Source organism: Rhinolophus hipposideros, assembly GCF_964194185.1.
Source record: "Rhinolophus hipposideros genome assembly, chromosome: 23".
In the NCBI taxonomy this organism is placed as follows: domain Eukaryota; kingdom Metazoa; phylum Chordata; class Mammalia; order Chiroptera; family Rhinolophidae; genus Rhinolophus; species Rhinolophus hipposideros.
In genome coordinates this window covers 37383702-37407655 of record NC_138069.1, presented here as the reverse complement: position 1 = coordinate 37407655, position 23954 = coordinate 37383702, and the positions used below count along the sequence as shown (strand labels likewise).

The following is a 23954-nucleotide window of genomic DNA, read 5'->3' as shown; positions in this document are numbered from 1 at the left end:
GTGCTGTGAGCTTGCGCAGGTCACTTCACTCTGGGTGCTGGCTCCCTCACCTCTAAGTCGACCACTTTACCATTGAGGGAACTTTCAGGATTCGTACCTGGCTTCTATTGTCAGAGTCAGAACGGACTCTGACAGTTATCCAAGGCCATGCCTGCTCACCCTGCAGAGTTCTCCAGGGAGGCACGTGGCCCCATCGGCACCCAAGTCAGAGACGGGGGCAGGTGGAGGTAAATCCTGAAGAGCCTACATGTCCTTTAGTCATCAAGTCCCATTAATTCCACCTCCCGGCACCACGTTTTTCCGATTTTGAGCTATGACTGACATATGTAACATTGCGTAAGTTTAAGGCAGGCATGATGCTCTGATCCATGTATATATTCCAAAATGCTCACCACAATCAGGTTAGTTAGCACAGCCGTCACCTCACTTAATTCCAGTTTGTATGTGTGTGTGCGTGTGTGGTGAGAATATTTAAAATCTACTCTACTAGCAACCCTCAAACATACAATAAATATAGCACGGAACTGTAGTTACCGAAGCCATCACCATCTTCCATCTTCATCAGCACCACCTTCGTCCACATCCCCATCACCTCTCACCTGTAGGGGTTTCTGAGCCCACATCCCTTCCTTCACTCTTACCCGCTTTCAATCTGTTTTCTACAATGGTCAGAGGGACTGTTTCAAAACACAGAAGTGATCGTATCATTCTCCTTTTCAAAACCCTTTCACAGCTCCCCATTTCCCTCAGGATGATGTCCAGATGCCATGGCCTGACCTTCAAAGGTCTCTAAGATCTGCTCCTCCGTCCTACCCCTCCAGGCAATCTCCTGCTACTGTGTCCTTCCATCATTGAATTCCAGCCACCTGGGCCTTCGCACAGCTCAACTGAGCCAAGCTCCCTGCTATGGTAGGACCTCCTTCCAGCAGTATTTTCATCAATCACACCCGCCACCTGCTCATCATTCAGGTCACAGCTTAGATGGCACTTCCTCCAGGACTCCTCCCTGACGCCACCATGAGATGTGATCTCCTCATTACATGCTCTCAGAGCACCTCTCACATGCCTCCCCTTGAATTCACATGCACCCCCATGACCATCTGCTTAATGACTCCCTTCCCAGCTAAATTACAAATCCCACGAAGACCAGGCCTGAGTTTGTTCAACTCACTGTTGTAATGCAGGGTCTCTGGTCCCACTCTCGGTGGGTGGACACAGAATATGGTGAGGCCAAAAAGGAACACCAATGGAGCCAGGGATGGGGGTTCATACCACTATATTCTCACTGGCGGCTGGGTTGGAGATATAAGAAGCAGGCTCCACAGGATCCGCAATCTGCCATCTACTTCTCTGCCAACCGCCTTGCCAGTATAGCCACGCCAGTTGTATTAGTGGCTAATGGCTAACCGGTAACAGCAGATGGCCATCTGATCACAGCTGATGGCCATCTATTACCCGAGTCAGCACCTTTCCACATGAGGCCGAGAGCCTGGAAACTGCTCTCTGGGACTCCGTCCCTACAACTGTCATATTTCCAGTGCCCAGCTGAGTGGCTTTCAAGTGGCTACTCAATAAATATGTGTTGGATGAACACTTGATTGTTAATGCAAACCAAACCGCTAGTACTACACACACATTTCAACTAGATAGACACGTTCATCATCAACTCAAAGGGTACAAAGAGGACCTGCATCTTGGGTCCCAGTGTGCACGGACCAGGCAATGTGTGAATGCTGAATGGGAGAAACAATACATACTGAGTTTTAAATACAACTTTTAGAAGTTGCAGGCGCTAAGGGCAATTCTAAAAAGTTGAGAGACACCCATGTACAGAAAAGCTGTTTACCATCTTAAGACTTCCAGGCCCTGAGACAATCTGTCAATTCGTTACAAGGCGCACATTCCTCCTGCCCCCACGGATGCCTTCCAAAACGAGGGGAAACAGCAAAATCCCAGGTTCAGAGGAGCCGGGCGTGCAGTGTGTTTTGCAGACACAGGCTCCCATGCCAGTCAGTGCAGGGCCCTCTCCATGCTGTGCTGGCGTTTTGGGGTAGGAGAGACCACATCCTAACATTTATCACGATGGAAGAGGCCCTGAGTCATCACATGGGCACCTCACAACTGAGTCCTTTTTAATCTTCCATCCACCCCAAAGACATGATAAGTAGCAAACTCCACACCTGATCGATGCACACTTTCCTACTCAGGAAACAAGCCCGCCTTCCCCTTTTCGGGGGAATGCCTGTCTGAAGTGCATTCGAAGTGGATCTGGAAGTACAGCCAGACATCCTTCTCAGCCCCCGTCCCTCACAGTTACGTTACCATGGTGAATTTCACCCCTCAGCAAACTGCACCCTTGACTCCCCCGGCGTGTGCCTCTTAAGTTACAGGGGATTTGCTAACACGTTTCATAAACTACATACTTATTCAGTAACTCGATCTTCCACTCTCGTCATTATCTGACGAACCGTCAGCTGCAGCATTGACAGCAACAGCCATTTGGGCACAAAGGCAAGGATTCCGGCAGCAAGCTACGGTAGATTCCAAACTTCTAACAAGGAATCACCAAGCAAAGAAAATCGTCTATGGTTTCAAACTGAAAGAATGACTATCTGGTGTCCTCCATGGCTTTTTCCTTAACTATCTGCAGCACAGATAGTCTTGTCCTGCAAAATTAAGCCATTTAAGGGGACAATGGAAGCAGACAAGACTAATGTGCTACATTTTGCAGTGAGTGGAGTATGCGATTGGTGCCAACTAGGAAAACAGTGTACCCAGGCTCTGAAGGATCCGCAGGGGGAGTAAGTCTAGGCTTATACCAGGCAAGGAACAATCCACAATACACCTAATTCACATGTGGATGGTGAGAAATCAATCGCACCTGATCCCTCTGCTTCTTGATGCCCCCTGACTGGAGACTAGGGAAGATGCTAAGCTCTGGGAAACGGTTGGCGAATTCACTGAAGACCTCCTGATTGTGAAATATCTTGCCTCTGATAAGTTTTCAGTCCCCATGACCTCACTGTAGCAGTTGATACCGCAGATATATTCCTTCCTTGACATGCACCCTTTCCTGGCTCCTGGACTGCTAACCCTTCCTGCTTCCTGTCCTATGTCCCAATCTTCCTTCCTTGGGACTCCCTCCTCATCCATCCCTTCAACATGCTGTCATGCAGGGTCCCAGCTCCCGCTCCCCGCACAAGAACGCAGGACATGGTGAGGCCCAAAAGGAACACCCATGGAACCATAGGTAGGGGAGTCATACCACTATATTCTCGCTGGCGGCTGGGTTGGAGACACAGGAAGCAGGAGCCACATGATCTGCAACCTGCTGTCCGCTCCTCTGCCAACCAACCAACCCCAGCCTAGCCATGGCAGTTATATCAGTGTCCAATGGCTAACCGGTAACCGCTGATGGACACCCAGCCACCGCGGATGGCCGTCTGATTACAGCTGATGGCCATCTAATAACCGAGCCAGCACCTCCCCACGTGAGGCCGAGAGCCTGGAAACAGCTCTCTGGGACTCTGTCCCCACACATAATCACATAATCCCCTGGGTTTCATCCTAAATTTTATAGTGTTTCTCCCCTTGCTCTACGGCTTTTGTGGGGACAGAGTCAGGAGTGCAGTTTCCAGGCTCTCAGCCTCACGTGGAAAGGTGCTGGCTCAGGTAGTAAATGGCCATCAACTGTGATTGGGTGGCCATCGGCTGTGGCTAGTTGGCCATCAGCTGTAACCAGTGAGCCATTGGCCACTAATATAACTGTTGTGGCTACGCTAGTAGGAAAATGGGGGCTAGCAAGAAGATGGTGACTGAGCTAGCAGAGTGGATTGCAGTTAGCAAGTGAGGTTGGTTGGCAGAGAAGTGGACGGCAGGTTGTGGATAGTGTGGCTCCTGCTTCCTGTGTCTTCAACATAGCCGCCAGCGAGACTATATAGTGGTGTGACTCCCCTATCTATGGCTCCATGGGTGTTCCTTTTTGGCCTCACCATGTCCTGCGTTCTTACGTGGGGAGCGGGAGCTGAGACCCTGCCTGCCGCCCTGCATGACATATGGCACGCGAGCAGGGTCTCCCCGCAGGACAGCTTCAAATACCTCTTTGGATCTCTTCCCACTGAAACTATCTGCATTTGCATTCTCCTGAACTCCAAGTGTCTATCTACCTGCCTGCTGTACATTTCCATCTGGCTATGCCTCAAACATAGCATATCCCCCATCAAACACCATCTTCTCCCCCAAACCTCTTCCTCCCCTGTAGTCATCATGTGACGAGCAACGCGTGTGATCAAACGTGCCCCAACGTCAGCCCCAGATCAGCCCTCTCCTTCAATCGCATGCCTGCATTCCTTAGGCTTGGCACTCCTGCCATCTAGAAGCCCCGACTTCTTCCCTTCCCTCTCCTGCAGCCCCACTGTGACGACCTCAATCCGAGCCCTCTGGCCTGGATCATTGCAGCAGCTTCAGTATTGATTTCCGGCCTCCCCTGCTGTATCCCATGTTCCACATACTAACCTTCCTTCTGCAGTCCTCTTTCTAAGACATGAACGGAATTGCATCACTCCCGTGCTTTGGAACTTCACTGGCTCCCCCTGCTAGGGGTAGGGGTTTTGGAACTGGTCCAAGGCGAAAGAAAATTTTAAGCATGATTCTCAGCAGATGCTCATTTATTTATAAATTGTATCCACATACTATTTATTCTAATCAAATGTGTATAAAGTTTAATTTCTTTATCTTGGGACAAAATTAAGATTTTTTTTTATTTTCATAACAATGTATTTTTTTAATTATATTTTTAGTCACAGTTGACATTCAGTATCATTTTATATTAGTTTCAGGTGTACGGCATAGCGGTCGGCCATTTATATAATATATGCAGTGACCCCCCCTGATTCATCTAGCACCCTCCTGGCACCAGACATAGTTGTGGGAACGTACTGACTGTATCCTCTATGCTGTACTTTACCTCCCCGTGACTGTGCTGTAACTACCAACGTGTACTTCTTAATCCCTCCGCAAAGTAAATGATAATATTTCTACCTGATCCCAGTGGATCAGGTCTATACACCCCTGGGGTACTCACTCTGCTGTGAGAATGGAGGGCAGCAGCTCTGCCAGTATCCTGGGCACAGCGGAGAGGTCACACTCCTCAGCCCATCATTCACAGCGTGTCACAGTCTAGCTTCAGCCCATCTCTTCAGATATATCATCCCCTCTCCACAACCTCAGCTTCCCCGCCAGCCACTCTTCTCTGCAGATATGCTCTCCACAGTGAGCACAGAATAGCACAGAATCCAGGCTCTGAGGTCAGACCCCTCCCTGCCCACGTCTAGCTGTGTGACCTAGAGTCACTGTCTGCACCTCTCTGGGCCTCAATTTCTCCTTCTGTAAAACAAACCTAATAATACCTATACTTTGCAGAGTCGCTATGAGCATTAGGTGAGGCAGAGTGAAAAGTGATACAGGGCCACGCACAGAGAAGAGGCTTATTAAGTGGTACCTCGGAGTGGCAGAAATAATTGGAAGTTCCATTTCATATGCTCTTCCCTCTACAGATTCTCCTTGATTTACGATGGGGTTGCGTCCTGATAAATCCATCGTAAGCTGAAAATACTGTCAGTGAAAACGCATTTCCTACACGTAACTGACAGAACACCATCGCTACCCAGCCTGCCTGAGACGTGCTCAGGACAGGCACCTCAGCCTGCAGCCTGGCAGGGTCCTCTAACACAGTGAACACATGTGGAGGGTCAGTTGTCCTCAGGATTGCACAGCTGGGTCAGGAGCTGTGTGCTGCCACTGCCCAGCATCGCACAACTACCGTTAGCAGAGGAAAAGATCAAAATTCGAAATGTGCAGTATAGTTTCTCATGAATGCGTATTGCGTTTGCACCACTGTAAGGTGGAACAATTGTAAGTCAAACCATCGTAAGTTGGGGGTCGTCTGTACTTGGAATTCGTGATTCTCTTTTCTCCCATGGGCAGGCTTCTTAAATACCTTTCAATTATCTCCTTTAAAACATCGTCTCCTTGGAGAAGAATTTACCAATCCTCCCGAGGTGGAGTTTGCCATTCAAACCTGTCTGCCTCCTAAAAACCATTTGCGAGTCTGCTTCCTATCATACCACTGGTCACCGCTTATTCCGGGGAACTGGGATTTGACCGCTGGCCTGTACGTTTGTCTTGCTCACGAGATTATGGCAACGTGAGGAAGTCTGATACTAATTCCAGAGTTCCCAGTACTTAACAAACACCCAATAACAGGACATTGCTAGCACATAACAGGTACCCAATAAAACTTTATCAGTATTTCCATATGCAAAGGGAAAAGAGGATTGTTTAAAAGTGCATGTATACAAATATGCACAATTTCATATTCTAACAACAGCAACTTAACAGTTTAAAAAGTACCTTCAAATGTTTGTAAAAACAGGCTGTTAGCTCCCCCTCTGCACTGTAACAAGTCATAAAATACATAATAAATTAAAGGAAGTAACAATATCTCTTTGACGACAGTTTACTGTTCCATCCTGAGTGGATGCCAACTTAATGTTATCATTAAATAATTCCATTAACTGCAATTGTGCAGCTAACTGAGCCATTACTGTCATTAAAAAGTGAAAGGATATTCAAAACTGAAAACAGAGGCTTACATAGGAATAAATGGCATTAACATGCAAACAAATTACGTGCAGGAGAAACAGGAATAGCAATGGGACCGGCATTCCAGCCCAGGCTCAGCATAAACACACGATTACGTTTTAATATTTACACATAGATGCACAATAAAAACATATCCCACTGGCAAGTACCTTCAAGTTAAATTCGTATTTATTTAAAAAGGTAGAGGCTCATGTAGCCCCTCCAACTTCAGGCTGCACTGGGCACGCATGAGCCTTACTCAGACAATCTTGCTGCCTAACACGGTCAACACCTGGAGGATGAACTGGCAGGTAATATTGGCATAAGAAGAAACCGAACTGGTGGCAGGGGCGGTAGAGGCTGGGAGAGGAGGAGAAGGGCGGAACAAAGCAGGACGCACACTAAGAAGGCGGAAGACGCATCAGAGAGCGTCAGATCACCTGGAGCGTAAGGCAGTCAGACAAAGGGCAATGATGCCCGGCCCTGGTAAGGTGAGCCAGACTGGGGCTGTCCACTGGAGGTGTGAACCGTGTTCCTTTGGTGCCTGTGCTCATGGAGTTAACTGTGTGTGTCATGGCCCGCCTTCTGGCTCCCAGGTGAGGGCTGGGGAGCAGCAGGGCACCTGGCGATACCGCGGCTTCCATCAGGTGGCTGGCCCGACCATACCCAGGAAGCCAATCCTCCTGTCAGAGCTGCTCTCTCTCAGGATGGCCCCTTCTCTCTCGGCCAGCCACACTTCACACTTGCATGTCCTGGAAAAAGTCTGGTTCTTAAATTTGCTTAATCAGATGAGGTTGGATGTGAAGCCTCGCTCTGCTGATTCTTAGCTGTGACCTGAGTTTGAATCTAAGCCTTGGCTTCCCTCTCTGTGAAAGACAGATACAAGTTGTGTCCCCTTTGATGTGGAATGAGTGCCAACTATGTGCCGGGTGCTGTGCTCGGGGTTCGGGACACAGTATGGGACAGACCCCTCTCCTCCTGGAGCCGACATTCTAGCAGAGAGAGGGCAGTAAGCAACAGCATAACTAACTATTACACAGCGTGTTGACATGTGATTAGGTCGTCGGGGAAGAAAAGTCAGGGCTTGTGCCCATACATAGGGTGGCAAAGGAGACATTGGAGCAAAGACGTGAATGAGATGAGGGAAGAGCGAGCAGATACCTGGGGAAGGGTGCAGACGCCCTCAGTCAGGAGTTTGAGCCGCAGCGAGGGGGCCTGTGTGGCCGGCACGGAGTGAGTGAGGAGCAAAAGATGCAGTCAGATAGGAGGATCTCCGTAGGATTTTTGTGAAGACTGATGGAGATAATAAGTGCAGCACACTTAGCTGGTAATGACAACCATGGGCACTTGCTATGTGACAGGTACTGTGCTACTTGCCTGTCACCCATCAGCTCATTTAGTCTACCCAGAACCCTGCAAGGGTTGTTCCGTACATGCCTGTTTTACATATGAGATAACTGAGCTTTACGCAGACTAAACCATTTGCCCAAGGTCATAGTCATTAGTAAACGGTGGTGGTAGGATGCAAACGTAGAATTCAAACCCAGGTGGCCTCGCTCTGGAGACTGTGCCTTTAGCCATTGAGCTGACTGCCTCTCATAAACAGAGGGGTGCGGATGACGTGGTGAAGGAGGGGGTTGGAGATGGCACAGCAGCTCCCAGGAGACTGGGTCTTCCACAGATAAGAGGGAGGAAGCAACACCAGAAATAACAGGTCTGTCACAGAGCAGAAGGCACAATGCAAAAGAACAGACAGGCTGAGCGAGCCTGGGACAGAGCTGGGCACATGGCTGCTTGGGGCAAAGAGGCCTGACCACACACAGGGGAAGTGCGACCAGCGTCCACCCACAGGGCCAGCAACAGACCAAGGAGAATTCACTGGGCTGTAAAAGTCCCTCTGTTGCGGTCCTCAGAAAGCCAGACACCGGGTAAACGTATGCCCTTTTCTTAAAAAATAAACAGCAAGAAATGTTCAGGATAGCACGATCGGTGAGCCAAACCTTGAGAATGAATCAAGAGACCAGAACTTCCTTTTACTCATTGAAATCCGAGTTTTTGAAACCAGCACCCTGGCTGTCTCTCCCAGTGAAAACGCGGTAACAGCTCACATTATTTACATTGGTGGGATAAGTACCAGACACCACATGGAGAGCTGTGTACATGCAATGTCAGTTTATCAACACACACTAAGAGATGGTTTATCCCCATTTACGGATGAGCAAACTGAGGCTGGCTGGGTCACTGACTAAGCCAGGTGCTTACAGGGACAGAAATGAGACCCCCTCCAAGACCTGTCCAATGTGAACACTGACCATCACTGAGCCAACAGTGACCAATGCGAAATGAATAACCATGATGCCGCACTGCCGGCTGCCCCCTGGCCGCCTGCAGCGTCAGGATCTGTAAGGAACGCAGACAAGAGGGAGCCATGCTGTGCAGCCCTGTGCTCTGGATCTTCTCTTAGAGTCACCCTTACAGAATGACGTCTCGCTTCTACCTGCCTGGCCAGGAGGAAGGGATGCTATGTAGTCAGTGCCCATCACCTGGATCAGGCTGCTCCTGATGCTGAGTAATTCAACAGCTCAGAAACCTTGGGCATCAGCTCAGCCGGTTGTCTGAGCGTTAGGATAAAAGGACTGCAACGAGTTTTGTCAACGAGTCCAATGCCTGGAAGACAATCGTTTTGGCTCTTTCTGAATGCTCTCCATCACGATCTGTGTCTCACAGGGGCTCAGTCATTCTAGAAAAGCCTCGTAGACATTGGTCATGTTTATGTCCACCCGGTATCTTTTGGAAACACGTCCTACGAGTTAGGAATTTCCCATATTTTTAAGCCTGCCTTCATATGTCAGAAGCTCAACTATGCTCTGCCAGCTTCTGAGGCAGCGATGGCAAGGGCACGTGCCCACAGACACCTGTTCCAGGCGAGTGACAAAAGAAGAGGCGACAGGAACATCACTTTCTTTGGCTATGTGAAAGAAAGAAATAAGCCTAAAAAAAATAAAATATCCAATCCTCGTCAACAGCTTCTCTTCCTCCTGCACCCAACTGCATCCTGCATGTTGATACGAGAAAACCCCAGCCCTTGCAAATGTTTGTGTGCAGTATGTGCAAAGAGAAAACGGCAAGGGAACAAATAATGAGAGCTAAATCAGCTGCAGTTAGGCACATGAGGAAAGAAGACAAAGACAAAGGAATAAAGGAAACAAACACAATACCAGACACAATAAGCCCCCAAAGCAATAATTACACTACAATTTTCCACCAGCTGGCTTAGAAATCTCAAAGCATTGAACCCTCTATTTTCTAGTTTCCTAAGTAAAGTCCCACTGAGTCTAAGGAAATACCGCCCGCCATCACTTCCCAGTGTCCTCAAGAATCCACTGGACAGAAAACCATTGCTGAAGATTCGACAGTGAACTGGACACAGGAAACCTGCCTTCCCTGAGTATGAGGTCCTAAAGTTTCCTTGTATGTCAGCCTACATTTATGATCAGGAGAAACGATGCAAGATCAGGCCTGGGTTCCCTTGGAGACGTCTTTTCTCACCAAATGCCTTCTCTTAGGCCCCAAACGCACTTCCCCCAAAAGGCACGCTTTGAGTGTCAGTGATATTATATGTTACGCTGGGGATACAGTAGGAATAACAGGTCACCCCACTCCTTAAGAAGCCACAAGTCACTTAGAATTCCAGCAGCACTGAATGTACACGGAATGAAGAGGTAGGGGCTCTGCAAGACGACATGCCTTCAGCAGAAGAGAAGAAGAGAGCAAATGTACAAATGTTCTTTGCTCCAGTGGAGGGAAGAGACAAAGAGAGAAAAGACCGAAGGAGGGAGGGAGGGAGGTCAATAAAAATAAATAAACCAAAAGGAAAAACTGGGCAGAATATATGATACATGGAAAGGCTATGCTCTTGTAGATCTGAAGATCTCACTCACAAGACGAAATAAGATATCCCTGCCTATTAATCTGGAATCACAATGTTTGAATCCTTGAACTCCTCCAAGAAATTCAATCCTTAAAAAGACCCACAGTTGTCTCCTATTTGGTCTTCAAATAATTCACAAGTATCTCTTGGACTTGGAAGAATACCCCTAAGAGTACAACACACAGTTTCTGCCTTGACTAACCGACAACGCGGAGGAATTGAAACAGGCACTTCATTTTTAGAATAGCCTGAATGACGTATGTCTTGTGATATGGTTCTAGACACTTATCTCTTTCTCGTCATCACCTGAAATCTCAACAAATGTTTTAGGAGAATCCAAATGATTACCTATTTCAGATGCCTTGTCAAGTATGAAGCCATTGTAGCCCATCCATTGTCAACATCAAAATGATGATTACAGACTTCTACTTTCTTTTGGGAAACTCCTGTCTGACAAAACAAGTGTGCACCAGAAGTGGCTGACCCAACCCATGGCTCCAGAGGTGCACACATAACCACAATTACACAATCCGCACATTCATTTTCCTGGTCACGTTGCTTAAGAGGTCAGCACATGACCCAAGACAGTTCTTGGTACAGGATTTTTCTGGAAACGACAAGGAACCTAGGTTACCTAAGCCAGGAGAATATGAACCTGAGGCTTCCGGTGGCTTCCCCTTTGGGAAAGTTCCCTCAGAAGGCAACCAACAAAAGAAAAGCAGAGCAGAAATCTAGAGCGATGGACTAACCCGCCTCCATTAAGCATCTGGATACAGCCATGCCTGCGGCCAACTTTCCCCTGGCGTTTTCAATAATGTCAAATACAACACAGTCCTATTTCTCCCTAAGTTGGCTTGAGTTGAGTGTCTTCATTTGCACTAATAAGAATCTGAACAGTACATTCCCGGATGTTTTTTCTCATTTCCCATCACACACAAGCGACCTGATCATACCTATAATCAATCCCCAGCCTTCATACTCACAAACATAAATCATCCTTTTTGCAGGTTGTATTTGAAAATCTACATCTCTAAAGCCCTTTAAAATGGCAGCTAATCTGTGTGACACTGACCATCGAAAATCAAATCTCTTAGGTACTCTAGCATGTCAGTTCACTTTCTGGCCGGTAGGATCTCGAGGACAGGCAGGTCACCTGCAAATACCAGCTCATCTGTCATGCACCACCGCTGAGAGCCAAATAAATGTCAAACTCCCTGAGTTCTGCTCTCTCCACTCGCGTCGCTTGTGGATTCCTGGGGAGGTTTTACCACATCTCAAACCAAATGAAGAATGTGAGATGAAACGCAGAAGAGCTCCAAATCACTTTCATTGGATGAAACGTAACTCTACAACATGTTAAGATTTCCTTTTTTTCTTTTTTTCCCAAATGAACTTGCAGGGAACCATTATTACCTATTCATAACTCTCTAAGTTGGTTTTTGAAGTTGTTTCTGATTGACGGCTGGTTATAATTCCGTAAAAGAGTTTCTCTAAAGACGCAGATACTATTGTATCCCAGAGGAAGTACAGAGCTTATCAATCATTCTTACATAACGAGTACTCACTGTGAAAATAACGTCCTTGACCGGACAATGAACTTGAACACATATTCCAAAGCTTTCAGAGTTCTTAGGATTGGCTCACATTGCTCCCCTCTGCTGGACGTGTCCAGGTAGGTCTTCAGCACTGTCATCAATTTCCTACAAAAGGGATTATATTTCCACAATACACCTCTTCCCAACCCACAGCATGGTAATTAGCTTGCTCAGTAAATTATAAGGCATTCAATCAAAGGTTAAAGGTGGTGGTATAGGCAAGCTTACTCACTCATTTGCAACCATAAAAAACAACTCTGCTTAAAAATTATGTTTAATACAGGGAGTGAATATGTATTTCCTGCCTTTAAAAAGCGGGGGCGGGGGGAAGCTAGTGAGAGAAAAAAACAAATCTTTTGACTAGGAAAACTAGTCATGATCAGAATATAAGTGGGGATAATGGTGTGTTAATGTCCTTTTCAGCTTTTTCTTCCCATGGAAAACGTTCTGGAATAACATGGAATGCCCTTCTCGGAAATTTTCCATGATTCTTCATTACCAGCAAGGTGCACCTCAAACTACTTGACCTGGCTGCCAAGGCCCCTTCACAAACTGGCCCCCACCAACCTGGCCAGCACCCTCTCCCATCTCTAACCTTCGGTTCCCTGCACCCAGGCTACACTGAGCTACTCGGCGTGTGCACAGTCTTCTCTCCAGCGTTTGAACCCGGTTTATCAGAAGTGCTGCTCGATACATGATAGTTGACTGAATGAATGAATGAATGAATGAATGAATGAATGAACAAATGAATACGTCTATGTACTTCTGCCACCATAAAGCATTCATCCCAACCTATGGGTCTGTATATTTCTATTTAACCCAAATAACCCGAGCACAGATTGGGTTTTGACAGAAAATGGAGACCTCACACAGGCTAGTGACAAAAGGAAAATACTCAAGTGCTTTGTGCCCTAGGCATCCTGGCAAGACAAGTAGGACGTGCACAGTTACTTACTTGTAAGCTAAAGTCGCACTGAAATGCTGGTGAATGTAAGCCTCCAGGACAGTGTTGAAATGCTGGAATTTCCGGTCAGCAATGAGTCCTATTATGTAGATCTGAAAAAGAGGCCAGTGTTCAGTGTTTTTCCAGGCAGACCGAGGGCAGGAAGCCGTGTGCACATGGCATAACAGAACCTCTATCACGATTCTTTTGCCCAGGAATTAGCTCACTAATATGACTTTAGTTGTCGTCATTAAAGTGATGCCTTTCCTAAAAAGTCTTTTAGGAAGGATGCTACGGGACATTGTAAGATAAAAAGGCTTTCATGGTCAGGTAAGTTTGAGAAGTCCCAGGTTATCATTGTTAGATGGCCTTCTTTATTGCAGGACTTATCAGAGTCTTTAATAACCTAAGTGTATCATGACTCTCCAAGAGGGTCATGTAATGTTCAGCACTTCCCTACGTTATTTAATCAAAGGACCTTTTGTCAGGAAGCATCTGTCCTTCGGGCTAGCTTTCCAGGAGACCCTCTTGGGAAGCACTGGACTAAATCACAGCTGTCTTCAAATAACCTCTTTCAACATGGAAATGTCATCAACACAAGGGGTTAGCATATTAACACTTTATTGATCACTGATAGCCTAATGCAGATGTTTCTCATGTTTATATTGACTTAACACTGAGACAACATACGTTGGGACAGCGAGAGAGGGAAGAGACCATTTGGGAATGTGGAAAAAGGAAAGAGATGTGGATTGCGTACCACCATAGAGGTTTTGGGTAGGTCGGAGGAGTGTAATGACTCTGGTAAATTGAAGACTCTGAGGAAGAAGGAGGTAAAGGAGAGTGAGGACACATTCTGGGTCCTTCATAACCTGACCAAGGACTAGCTCCCAGCATTCATGAAAACCAAGTGATCGTTCGTAGTATTCAGCTTCATGCACTTTCAACCAGTGCCAAACTGACGTCAACCCGTAAAATTCCCCTTTCATCCTCCCTGCCCATGCAGTCAAATGAACTCGAAAGAAATAAAAGGAAACAGCAGCTCATTCCTTGGTCTGGTTGTCTAATGGTACAGTTCCTCTGAAAGATTCATGAAAAGGGCCACGAGTTTTCAGTGTTCTTTCAAGTGAGACACACATTAATGTCTAATGTCACTAAACACCTGTTCCCTCTCTCTTACCAGAGCATCAAAGACGAGGATGTCATACTCATTACTTTGAGAATGTTCCATCATGATGTTGAAGAGGGCATCCAGAGTATCCTGGAGAAACTGGACAAAATAATGAAGATCACGTTAAGAAAGAGTGCAGGTGACCCAGAAACCCACTCCTCAGTGTACACCCAAGAGAAGGAGGGCACACATCCACCACGTGCCATGATCATGAGTCCAGGGGGCTTTGCTCACAAGAGCCAGAACTTGGAGCAACCTACTTTCCATCAGCAGCACCATGGGTGAATGTATGGTGGTATTTTCGCACTACAGAAAAATCCACAGCAATAGAAACGAGCAAACTACTTATCCGTGTAACGATGAGGAGAAGCACTGTGTACAGTAATAAATCAGACATAAATGTACGTTTTTGTTACTCTATTTTTATGAAATTTTAGAACGGGCAAAAACTCATTAGCGATGGTGGCAGTCAGCTTGGTGGTTACCCCAAGTGGATCACTAACTGAGAACAGTATGAGGGAATCTACTGCGATGCTAAAAACGTTCTGTATCTTCATCTAGGTGGTGGGTACAGAGGTGTGTACATCTGAAAAAGTGCACTGAACTGTGCTCTTAAGGTAAGTGCTATGTACATATTTTACTATATGTATATTTTACATCAATAACAAACATTCAAAAAAAAAAAAAGAATGCAAACAAGAGACAATAAAATTTGCTCCCAGATGAATTCTCTAAGCTGACCAAAGGTGAGAGACCTTACGAAAAGATGTCTGGGAAACTTCCCTGCCATTGCTCAGTCAGGTAAGTGGCTCAATAGTGCACATTTAAAACACAGATCTGGAAATTCGACCATTGTTTCTCCACACATGGGCAATTAACTAAATGTGACACCCCTTCCTCCTAACAGGTGGGTTAATATTTCCTATAGTGCCTCAAAATACAGAGCTACCATATAAAGATGTTTGATCTCGGAGTTTGTAGCTGTCCCGAGTTCCTGATGGAAACAAGATCACCAGGACGTCTGGGAAACACGCGTCTCAAACAACGGTGCCGGAGAGAAGGGTTGCTTAAAGAGTTAGGAATGTCAGTCACTATATTCTCCACCACCATGTGAACATAACAATACACCTGACATTTGCATTGTTTTTTGCTTGTTTCACTTAAAATGTGAGCCCTGTGATTGTCCCTTTTTCCCGTGTAATGCATAATGCTCTCCAAGCGGCAGGAACCAAGAATACTTTGTTTTATTTCTAACAGTAATGTATAGTACTAAGAAGTCATATCACTACAGCAATTTATTACAACAAAAATAATAGTTACCTTTTAATGAACTTTGTATATGTTGTATGCTTTCCTTCAATTATAGTGTGCTATGTGTAATAGGCGGCTAATTTTCAAATATCATCACCTTGAATGTTCAAGACACCCTGTGAAATATGTTGCAGTCACAACATTATCACATAAAGCTGGCAAGTGGGTGAGCTGGAATTTACACCCATAGTGATCTATTTCCAGAAACTGAGCACAACCGCGCTTTTCTGCCGCTCAACTTTCAGCATCCTTGAAACAACAGCCCCCCGGATCCCCCAGTGAAAGTTTCCCATGGCAACCAGGCACACCGTGTCCCACTGTGTCCGAGAAAAAGTTGTCCCATCTCCTTCATGGCCCCCCGAAGCCACTCACGATTCAAAACTCTGTCTCTGGCAGATGAATATAAACCAAATGAAGCCTCACTGACCTTCACCACTTCCTCTCCATCCACAATCTTCAATTTCTCTAGGTTCTCCTGTAGCAGTTGAGGCTTCATACGCCACTTCAGCAAACCCAGCAGGCCCACTAAAATAGAGTCCAGACAAGCAGAGTTACAACTAACTGTCCATATCAGGACCTCCTTGGGTTTGCTCATGCACACACACGTGCTCACACGCACACCACATACACACATGACTCTCGCTGGTTCCATTACCGTTCTGGGTGAGCTTTGTGGAGCACACCAGGGTGGAAATGGAGAACACATCCCGGGAGCTGACAGAAAGCCCCCCGACACTGCTGGAGCTACGGCTCAGGGTGGCGCCCTTGTTCTCCACGTGGTGGCGATAAGAAGGAAGAGTCAGGTAAGCACTGGCATCCTCCATCTTCTTGCTGTCCCCCTGGAAACAACACCTGGGTTACTTCCCCAAGCCAAGGGTATATACATCCATGCGAGACAGAACTTGCAGCAACCAGACTACACGTTGTCAAGTGGGGAGGGTCAGAAAAGTGAGGAACATAAGCAGAGAAGCAACAAACATCAGCTGGGAAGGCAGGGCTATTTCCCAATAAAACAGGCAAGAAACCAAGGTTACACCAGTGGGAAAGGGGATGATCAAGGGGTTGAAGGCTCTGATTTGCATTAATGGCGAAAAGAAATTGAAGATTCCCAAAGAGGACATTTTAATTCATCCTACATTTTTTGAGAACTTAATGCACATATGCACTAGCAAAGTAAGAGATCAGCTTAAAGAAATTCAGAGCAAAGGAACTGGAGTCTGGAGTCCCAGGACCTAGACCCTGCTCTAGCATTCACGAGCCTGTGTCACCTTGGCTACCTTCCTTGGTCTCTCTGTGTCTCACTTTTCTCCTGATTAAACTGAGGATTAACCATGTGACCTACTTCCTAGGAATTTGGGCCAGACTAAATGACACAACACACAGAGAACACTTAGTAGAGTATGCGCACGTAAGCCCCTTGGCATGCCGAAACAAATGAGTAGAGGTAGGCATTGTAGGAGTAGCATTTACGGAGCCCTTACTCTGAACCAGATGCCATACTACATGCTTTATACGCCTTAGTTCATCTCATTTAGGCCTCACTACAATTGTTACTGTTGTGGATACTGCTGTCCTCAATTTACAGATAAGGAAACTGAGGCTTAAGGCAGGTGAGTAAATTAGAAACGGGCTGCCATGGGGCCTTTACCCCGAATGAGATCACAGTGTGTTGGGGAAGAATGGCTTTTAAGCCAAGAACTATGCTAATGTGTCATAAATGAGAAAATGGAGGCTGTACAGGAGAAAAGGGCAGGGGTTTCTGGAAAAGCCAGCGAGATTCAGAGAAGAGCACCATGATGAAGCTCTGATGAGGCCGTTTGCCATGTAGACCACAGACCAGAGAGCAATTGCAGACTCCAAGGCTGAGAAAGCCAAGGGCGAGGGTTGGATTCCTGTGCAGACCACATAGCCTGGCCTTGTTTCACAGCCACATTCTTGCCTCCAGCCAGGTGCTAAGCAGAGGTGTCCTGCTGTCACAACAAGGGTTGTAGGACAGCATGCAGGTAAGATCAAGGCACATAGTTCCCACTTCTCGAAACAGGCCAAGTCTCACGATGCAAACACAACGATGGCTGACATCTGCACACTTTCACACGGGTCACCTCACTGGCTTGTCATAAATAGTACCATCAACACTTAAGAAAAGTGAGACTCAGGAAGACATGCGGGACGAGTCCAGATTTAGTCAGCAGCAGGATCTGGACCTTACATCCTAATATTTTTCCATTAGCTACAGTGAGGTGTTTCTCAGATGTTGCGTGCTAGTCTGTGCACATCCACAGAGGTCCTGTCGGAGTCCACAGCCCTTTCTGTACGTAATAACAGCCTTTCCCATTTACTGAGTGCTCTGTGTACATGGTGCATTGTGTTTACACGAATGTCTCATGTAGTCCTCACCATTACTCATTGGGGATCACAGAGGAGGAAACGGAGGCTCAAAGAAGTTAAGATGTGCACAAGGTCCCATAGCTGGTAACCCTGGTGTATGTGATTCTGGGACCCTGGCTGTTAGCCACTAAGCCATTCTGCCATCTCCCCTGCACTTCCTGCAGTCCCCTCGATGCAGTGAGTGCCAGCTCCTGGTACCTTTAAGACAACCAAATCATGGCATCCGTCGTGCAGTGTGGTCCCATCTTCCTTCATCAACTTCACGTAGGACATGGCAAAGTTCTTTTCTCCTTTATCTTTGGCTAGAAATCACATTGTGAGGTCAGGAAAGAAAATGCCATGGGGGCCACCCACTTCTCCCCCGCCCCTCACCATAGGGGAGCTGCAGAGATGCCATGAGGTCGGGTACTCACATTCCAGGGACGACCGATGCCGAAACATGAATCGCAGATGGATCCTCTGCATGTCTTCAATAGGGACCGCCACCTGCGCAGGCAGAAAGCGGAGTCAGAAGACCAGGAGATCCACTGCCCTCCCCGGTCCCCCCCAAAAGGCAGCCTGACCGTTTCACTGAGAGTGCCGCATGCTGATTTATTACCCATGCGTCAAGCCTGATGAACTGTAAATAAGTTACATAAGAACTAGCTATGAAGAGAAAATAAAGTACCAAATGTAATCCATTTGGCAAATTGCAATCTCAGCCAATAAAAGAGAGGTCTGTAAATTATAGTGAAGGAAAACGAATCTCCCCAAATTGATATAAAAAAAAACACATAACTTTAGCAGAGGATTTGATGTACTGCAAACTGCACAATACACATTTTCCTCACACAGTCCAGGAGTGCTGGCGAGTGCAACAGGGCTTAGCAAATTAACGATGGCCATTAGCGGCTATGCTCGAAGATTCTCATTTATGAACATTAATAAAAATGCTCGAATCCAGCCATATTTGAGGAAATCGTAGTGCCCTTGACCATCCTTGTTTGGACACATGTCCAGGTGCTTTTGCCCCCAAGGATACTGAGTCAAAACAATCACTCCTCATCACCCTGTCCAGTGGGTGTTTCACTGTCCAGTGGGTGGTCTGCTGCACCCTGGAGCGAGACACTTGTGGCCTGGCTCTGGACTATCCCCTCTGCCAAAGCCTCCAGCTCTCCCTCCCTCCCAAAGCAAAGAAGAGTAGCTCCCTCTAAGGAAACCACTTTGATTTTTAAGAGGGACAAGTTTACACTGTACAGACGACCATTAACATTCAAACAGATGCATACTTGGGGGACACTTTCTGCTTCAAAGAGTGAAATGTGGGCCCAAAGAGGCCCCCATTTGTGTGTTTCAGACAGAACAAAAGAACTGAGAGCTCCATGGGCAGCTGCAGTCTGAGTCATTTCCACCTCGAGTCCTGAATGGTTACTATAAGCTGCAGTCATGTGAGGTATGGCCATGCTGATGTAAGTCCCCGCAATTCAAAGGACATGGGTCCACACGAGGCGACATAATTATACCAACTGCGGGACAAGGGCTAGCAAAAGATACAGCTGGGGTGCAAGAGAGCCCAAAGAAGACAACAACAGCCTGGTCTAATTCTCATAGCTTTCTGACCCCGAAGTGGGGTAGGTCATCATTTTGAAAAGCGTGAGTACAGAGAGACCCACTGAGGAGAACAGGAGCATAGGTGAGAACCTGTGAGGCGTGAATAGCTATCTCTGAGAAGGAAGTTATGGGGACATCGTGAGTCTGGGTTCAGAGCACAGGGTAAGTAAAGCCTGCTCCTAATTACAAGGCAGAGATATTTGAAGCTGTGATCAATCTTCACTGTTCACTGAATTAATTCCAAACTCTTCTTCCAACGCACGGTGCTCCCTTCTGCTTAGCGTGACGATCAAGTAATGCAAGTACTTGTGATTAATGCCTCTTCCTCTGAGGCACGCTCCCAACAGGGTATCTTTAAGGTATTAGGTGGCCTTTTCTAGCCGCACACTTGCTCACAAGCTGTGTCACCCCTCACTGGTGAGTAGAACGACACAGCTTGATGGGCTGGGTCCTGGCCACCAGAGAACCATCTGCCAATTCCACGGTGACTAGGTCCTGGGCCGGTGACGGGTAATCAAGAGAACCAGGTGTTCACCCAGAGGACCACCATTCCCGCTACCTGACACACCACTGGACACGTGACGGCATTGCCTGCGGTCTTATGGAGGTGCCCCAGAGCCTGTAGATGCATGTTTGCTGCTATTATTATTACTGGTAGTAGGAGGAGGAGTAGTAATCATTATTACCTTGACTGTTTCCATCCACCGTGGCTGCTTGACTTGGTAGTATACGACAGAGCGATATTCATTCATGGGCTTGTCCCCTGCTCCCACACAAATTGCATTCTGACCCAAGGGAAAAAAAAGAGAGAGAGAGAGAAAACACTACAGAATTGCTATTTTCTGTGCTTGGGCAGTTTTGGTCCCAGGGCCAGAACTGGCCTTAGGACCTAGGAAAACCCTGCCTTCCCCATCCCCTCTGCCAGGCCCTTCTACATTATGGATTTATACATGAATGTCCCCAGCCAGAGAGTGACAGCTGCTTAACTACGGAAATTCTATTACTTGCATTCTGGAAACCACTGGAGCGCTCCAGGCGCTGACGTGGCTGCCTTATTATAAATGGTAACCCGTCCTGAAGTTCCTGCAAGCTGCCCGTCTTATTAATGCTATTTGTTTCCTAAATCGGAATGTGTACAAAGTTTACAAATAGGCTCCGGTCAGTCAGGCGGCAGCTTGTACTGATGGATTTCAGTGCGCCAGCGGGAGCGGGAAAAGGGGAAGGAAGAGCTCAGGCTTCAGACAGGCGCGCTGGCCAAGAAGCCCGAGGGAGCCCACAGGGATGGAGCACCTTCGGGTACCAGGCCCGGGCTCAGCTCTGGGACACGGGCATGAGTCAGCGATTAAACCTGACGTGAGGTTCACAGTTTGGTGGAGGGGTCATTAGAGGAACAGAAACATCACTAAGCAACACAATGTGATGACAGACATGCATTTACAACAACAGGGCGCACAGAAGGGCCCCTTCAGCACAGGCTGAGGACTCAGGGAAGATTTCTTGGAGGCGATGACAGCTGAAGATCTTGAAGAAAAGAGTTCGAGTTAGCTCTGAGCAGCAATGTGGGAAGGACCTTCTCAGCAGAGTGAGCGCAGAGCAAGCATACATGTAGAGGATATTTGTCGTTTGCCATAAAAATCACCCTCCATGCAACAAGGAATTACCTCCAAATAGAGTATGCCAGCCTCTAATTCTCTCTTCATTCTAGCTGTTTGGCCCCCCAAAATAGATCTAAGCTGAGACCACTCAGAAGGGGCCTAAGTGTGCGGTTTTTTTGTACCAGACCAGCCAATTTGTACCAAGTCTCCAGGGACAGGGACGTGAGGATTGGTTTGGCAGCTCCAAACCCTCAAATTTTAAACCATGTGCTTCTGGGCATTTTCATGGTGAGAGAGAGTACAAGTCTCTCACTGGATCCCATCAGATTCTCCAATGGATTCTTGATCCCCATCACCAGGTTGAATGGCCAAAGCTGACCACATGTGGGCACTCTGGCACCCTACTTAAGGTAAACCTACTTAACCTGTGAGAAGGAGAATCCTGCCCCTCATTGGAAAGCTCTCTCTTTACTTCTGAGCTACGGGAAAGAATGAGCTCAGTTTAACATTGACTGATGGTACTTGCAGCCAATGGAATCCATTTGAAAATAAGGATACAGCGTCCTTTCAGAACTTATCTTAAAAAAGCAAGGCTACCCAGTGAACTGGAAATGAGGGAAGACACGTAACTCTCCTGGTTTTCACTGGGATGAAGCCTTTCAGAAATTCTTGAGGCACTGAGCTAAAAACACGCTTCCAAGGCTTTTCTAAGCATTCTGGGAATGGTTTGTGTGTAGCATTAGGCTAAGCCCTTTGCACGCACTACCTATGTTACTAAGTTCAATCCTCATAACAACCCCTGATAATTACTGTCACCATCCTCATTTCACAGCTGAGTAAACTGAGGCCCTGAAAAGTGAAGTCACTTACCCCAAAAGTAGCAAAGCTGGGACTACATCTCAGACCCTCTACTCTTGGACCAGCGTTCCTTCTAGAACAACTTAGATGCCTTCCAGCCTCCCAAGATTTATATCCAGTGACATTTATGGGCTTAGAGCTTCAATAGCTCCCGACAACCCCATTTAGCTTATAAAATCTGAAAATGCACATTTCTCTCTGGTGTAAGTAAAACTGCAGGCAGCAGAATCCCACAAAACTATCCTAATGATAAAAATTTTGATTGCCTAAGGCTGGAGAAAAAAATCTCAGTGTAATTCTGAGAAAGGCCTAAGAGCCTCAACACTTCAGAGAGAAACTCAACATTGCCAAGCGTGTTGAGAGAGCCTCGTGACCAGGGACAGAGCCAAGTTTCAGGGAAAATATAGATTTGTATACGTCTCAGTAAGCCTGTTCAATCATTTTCCCTCTTGCCCACCCCTACAACCCCCAATTAACAGCAGGAGCTCCTAGTTGGCTTCAGGTCAGGTGAAGAAAATCTGAGCAGGAACTAGGAAGCCTGGAGGCTTTCATGCCGACTTGTTCTTGGCAGACACCCCTGAGCAGGAGGAAAATCAGGCCCCTCACACAGCCCTGTTTACATCAGAGTGATCACCTGGGAACAGATGTCACCACGGATGTGGACACACTGGGAGAAGCAGAAAGTTCCACATCAACAAAGCAGCATCGCGGGAGATGCCGATTAGCATCCCCCAAGGCGGGAATCAAGCCTGGAGACTAGTCAAGATGGCGAGCTGCAACCAACACCTATTATGTAGATTATCTCATTTGATATTCACAAGAGTAAGGGACCACTGAGGGTTTCATTTTCAGACCCAGAATCTTAGGCATAGAGAGATTACGTAACTTGCTCAAGGTCATCCTGCTAATCTGGACTGAGTTGGGCTTTGATCCTGGCTGCCAGTCCCCAGACGTCATGGTCTTAACCACTATTACCATACTGCCTCCCATGCCCTGCCTCCATTACCCCCCGGCCCCACCTACCCCCTAATTAAGTGAACTGGTCTCAGAAGAGCAGCGGTTTCTCAACCTGGCATCTGAGTCTTTTTGCTTCTCCGGAAAGTTGCTTCAGGCATCCACATTGGACTGCCCTTTTGGCCCGCACAATTCCTGCCCAGGCCTTCACACTGCAGTTAATCTGCCTCCTCTGAACGTTACCCTCCTGCCTGTTACTGAGTATGTACTGCATAGCAGGTGCCTTACACCTACTTTGTTTAACCCATAAGCCTGTGAGAAAGAGGTTATTGTTCCTCTTTTATAGACAAATAAACGTGCCCCAAATCACACAACGAAATAGGAGGAGAGGCTGGGATCTGAACCCCGTCTGTTTGATCCCAGAGCCTACCCTCTCAAGGGAAACATCTCTACTCTGGCCAGTCCCGAGCAAGGTTCCTGAAATCCCAAAGCGAACCGCAGAACCTACTCGGTCCTCTGGCCCTGCTCTGCTAAGAGCAGTGTGCAGCTGGAACAGGAGCAGAAAGGCCTATCCCTCTCGGGACCGTTCCCACAGGAGCCCACCAGCACCAAGCAGGAGTGTCTCTGTGTGCTGCCTGACACTTAATTAGGCAGTAATATTTATTTCTGCAAAGAGAGAAAGGAAAGCCTTCCACAGACTTCCTCAGCAACTTTCAATAGTCAGTCAACTGAACTCCCCCATCACTTCCCTAACAGATGAAACTGCAAATTATCACCATGACCCACAGTTACCTCCGCATTTCAGACCCATCATACCTGCTTGTATATTCACCTGTGATTAGTGCATTTGTTCAGCTTGGTCGGGTATGACTTGAAAGGGTGGTAGAGTTGGAAGTAAGAATAGTTCAGAAACAAGATAAGTCACCTGCTTTCCTGTTAACTGTCCCCTCTAGTTTGTCCTTCAGGAATATCGAAG

General features: G+C 47.0%; 1 protein-coding gene across 1 annotated transcript in view; it reads right to left on the bottom strand.

Annotated features, from left to right (window-relative positions):
• Positions 1–23954, bottom strand: part of DOCK2 (dedicator of cytokinesis 2) — a 368348-nt gene that overhangs the window by 292183 nt on the left and 52211 nt on the right. Inside the window, exons 15-22 of the mRNA XM_081036150.1 lie at positions 20258–20356; positions 18395–18467; positions 18180–18283; positions 16249–16432; positions 16021–16118; positions 14292–14381; positions 13124–13224; positions 12139–12273 (exon numbers count right to left, since the gene is read on the bottom strand). Coding sequence (XP_080892276.1) covers positions 12139–12273; positions 13124–13224; positions 14292–14381; positions 16021–16118; positions 16249–16432; positions 18180–18283; positions 18395–18467; positions 20258–20356 — 884 coding nt within the window. The remainder of the gene's footprint in view (positions 1–12138; positions 12274–13123; positions 13225–14291; positions 14382–16020; positions 16119–16248; positions 16433–18179; positions 18284–18394; positions 18468–20257; positions 20357–23954) is intronic.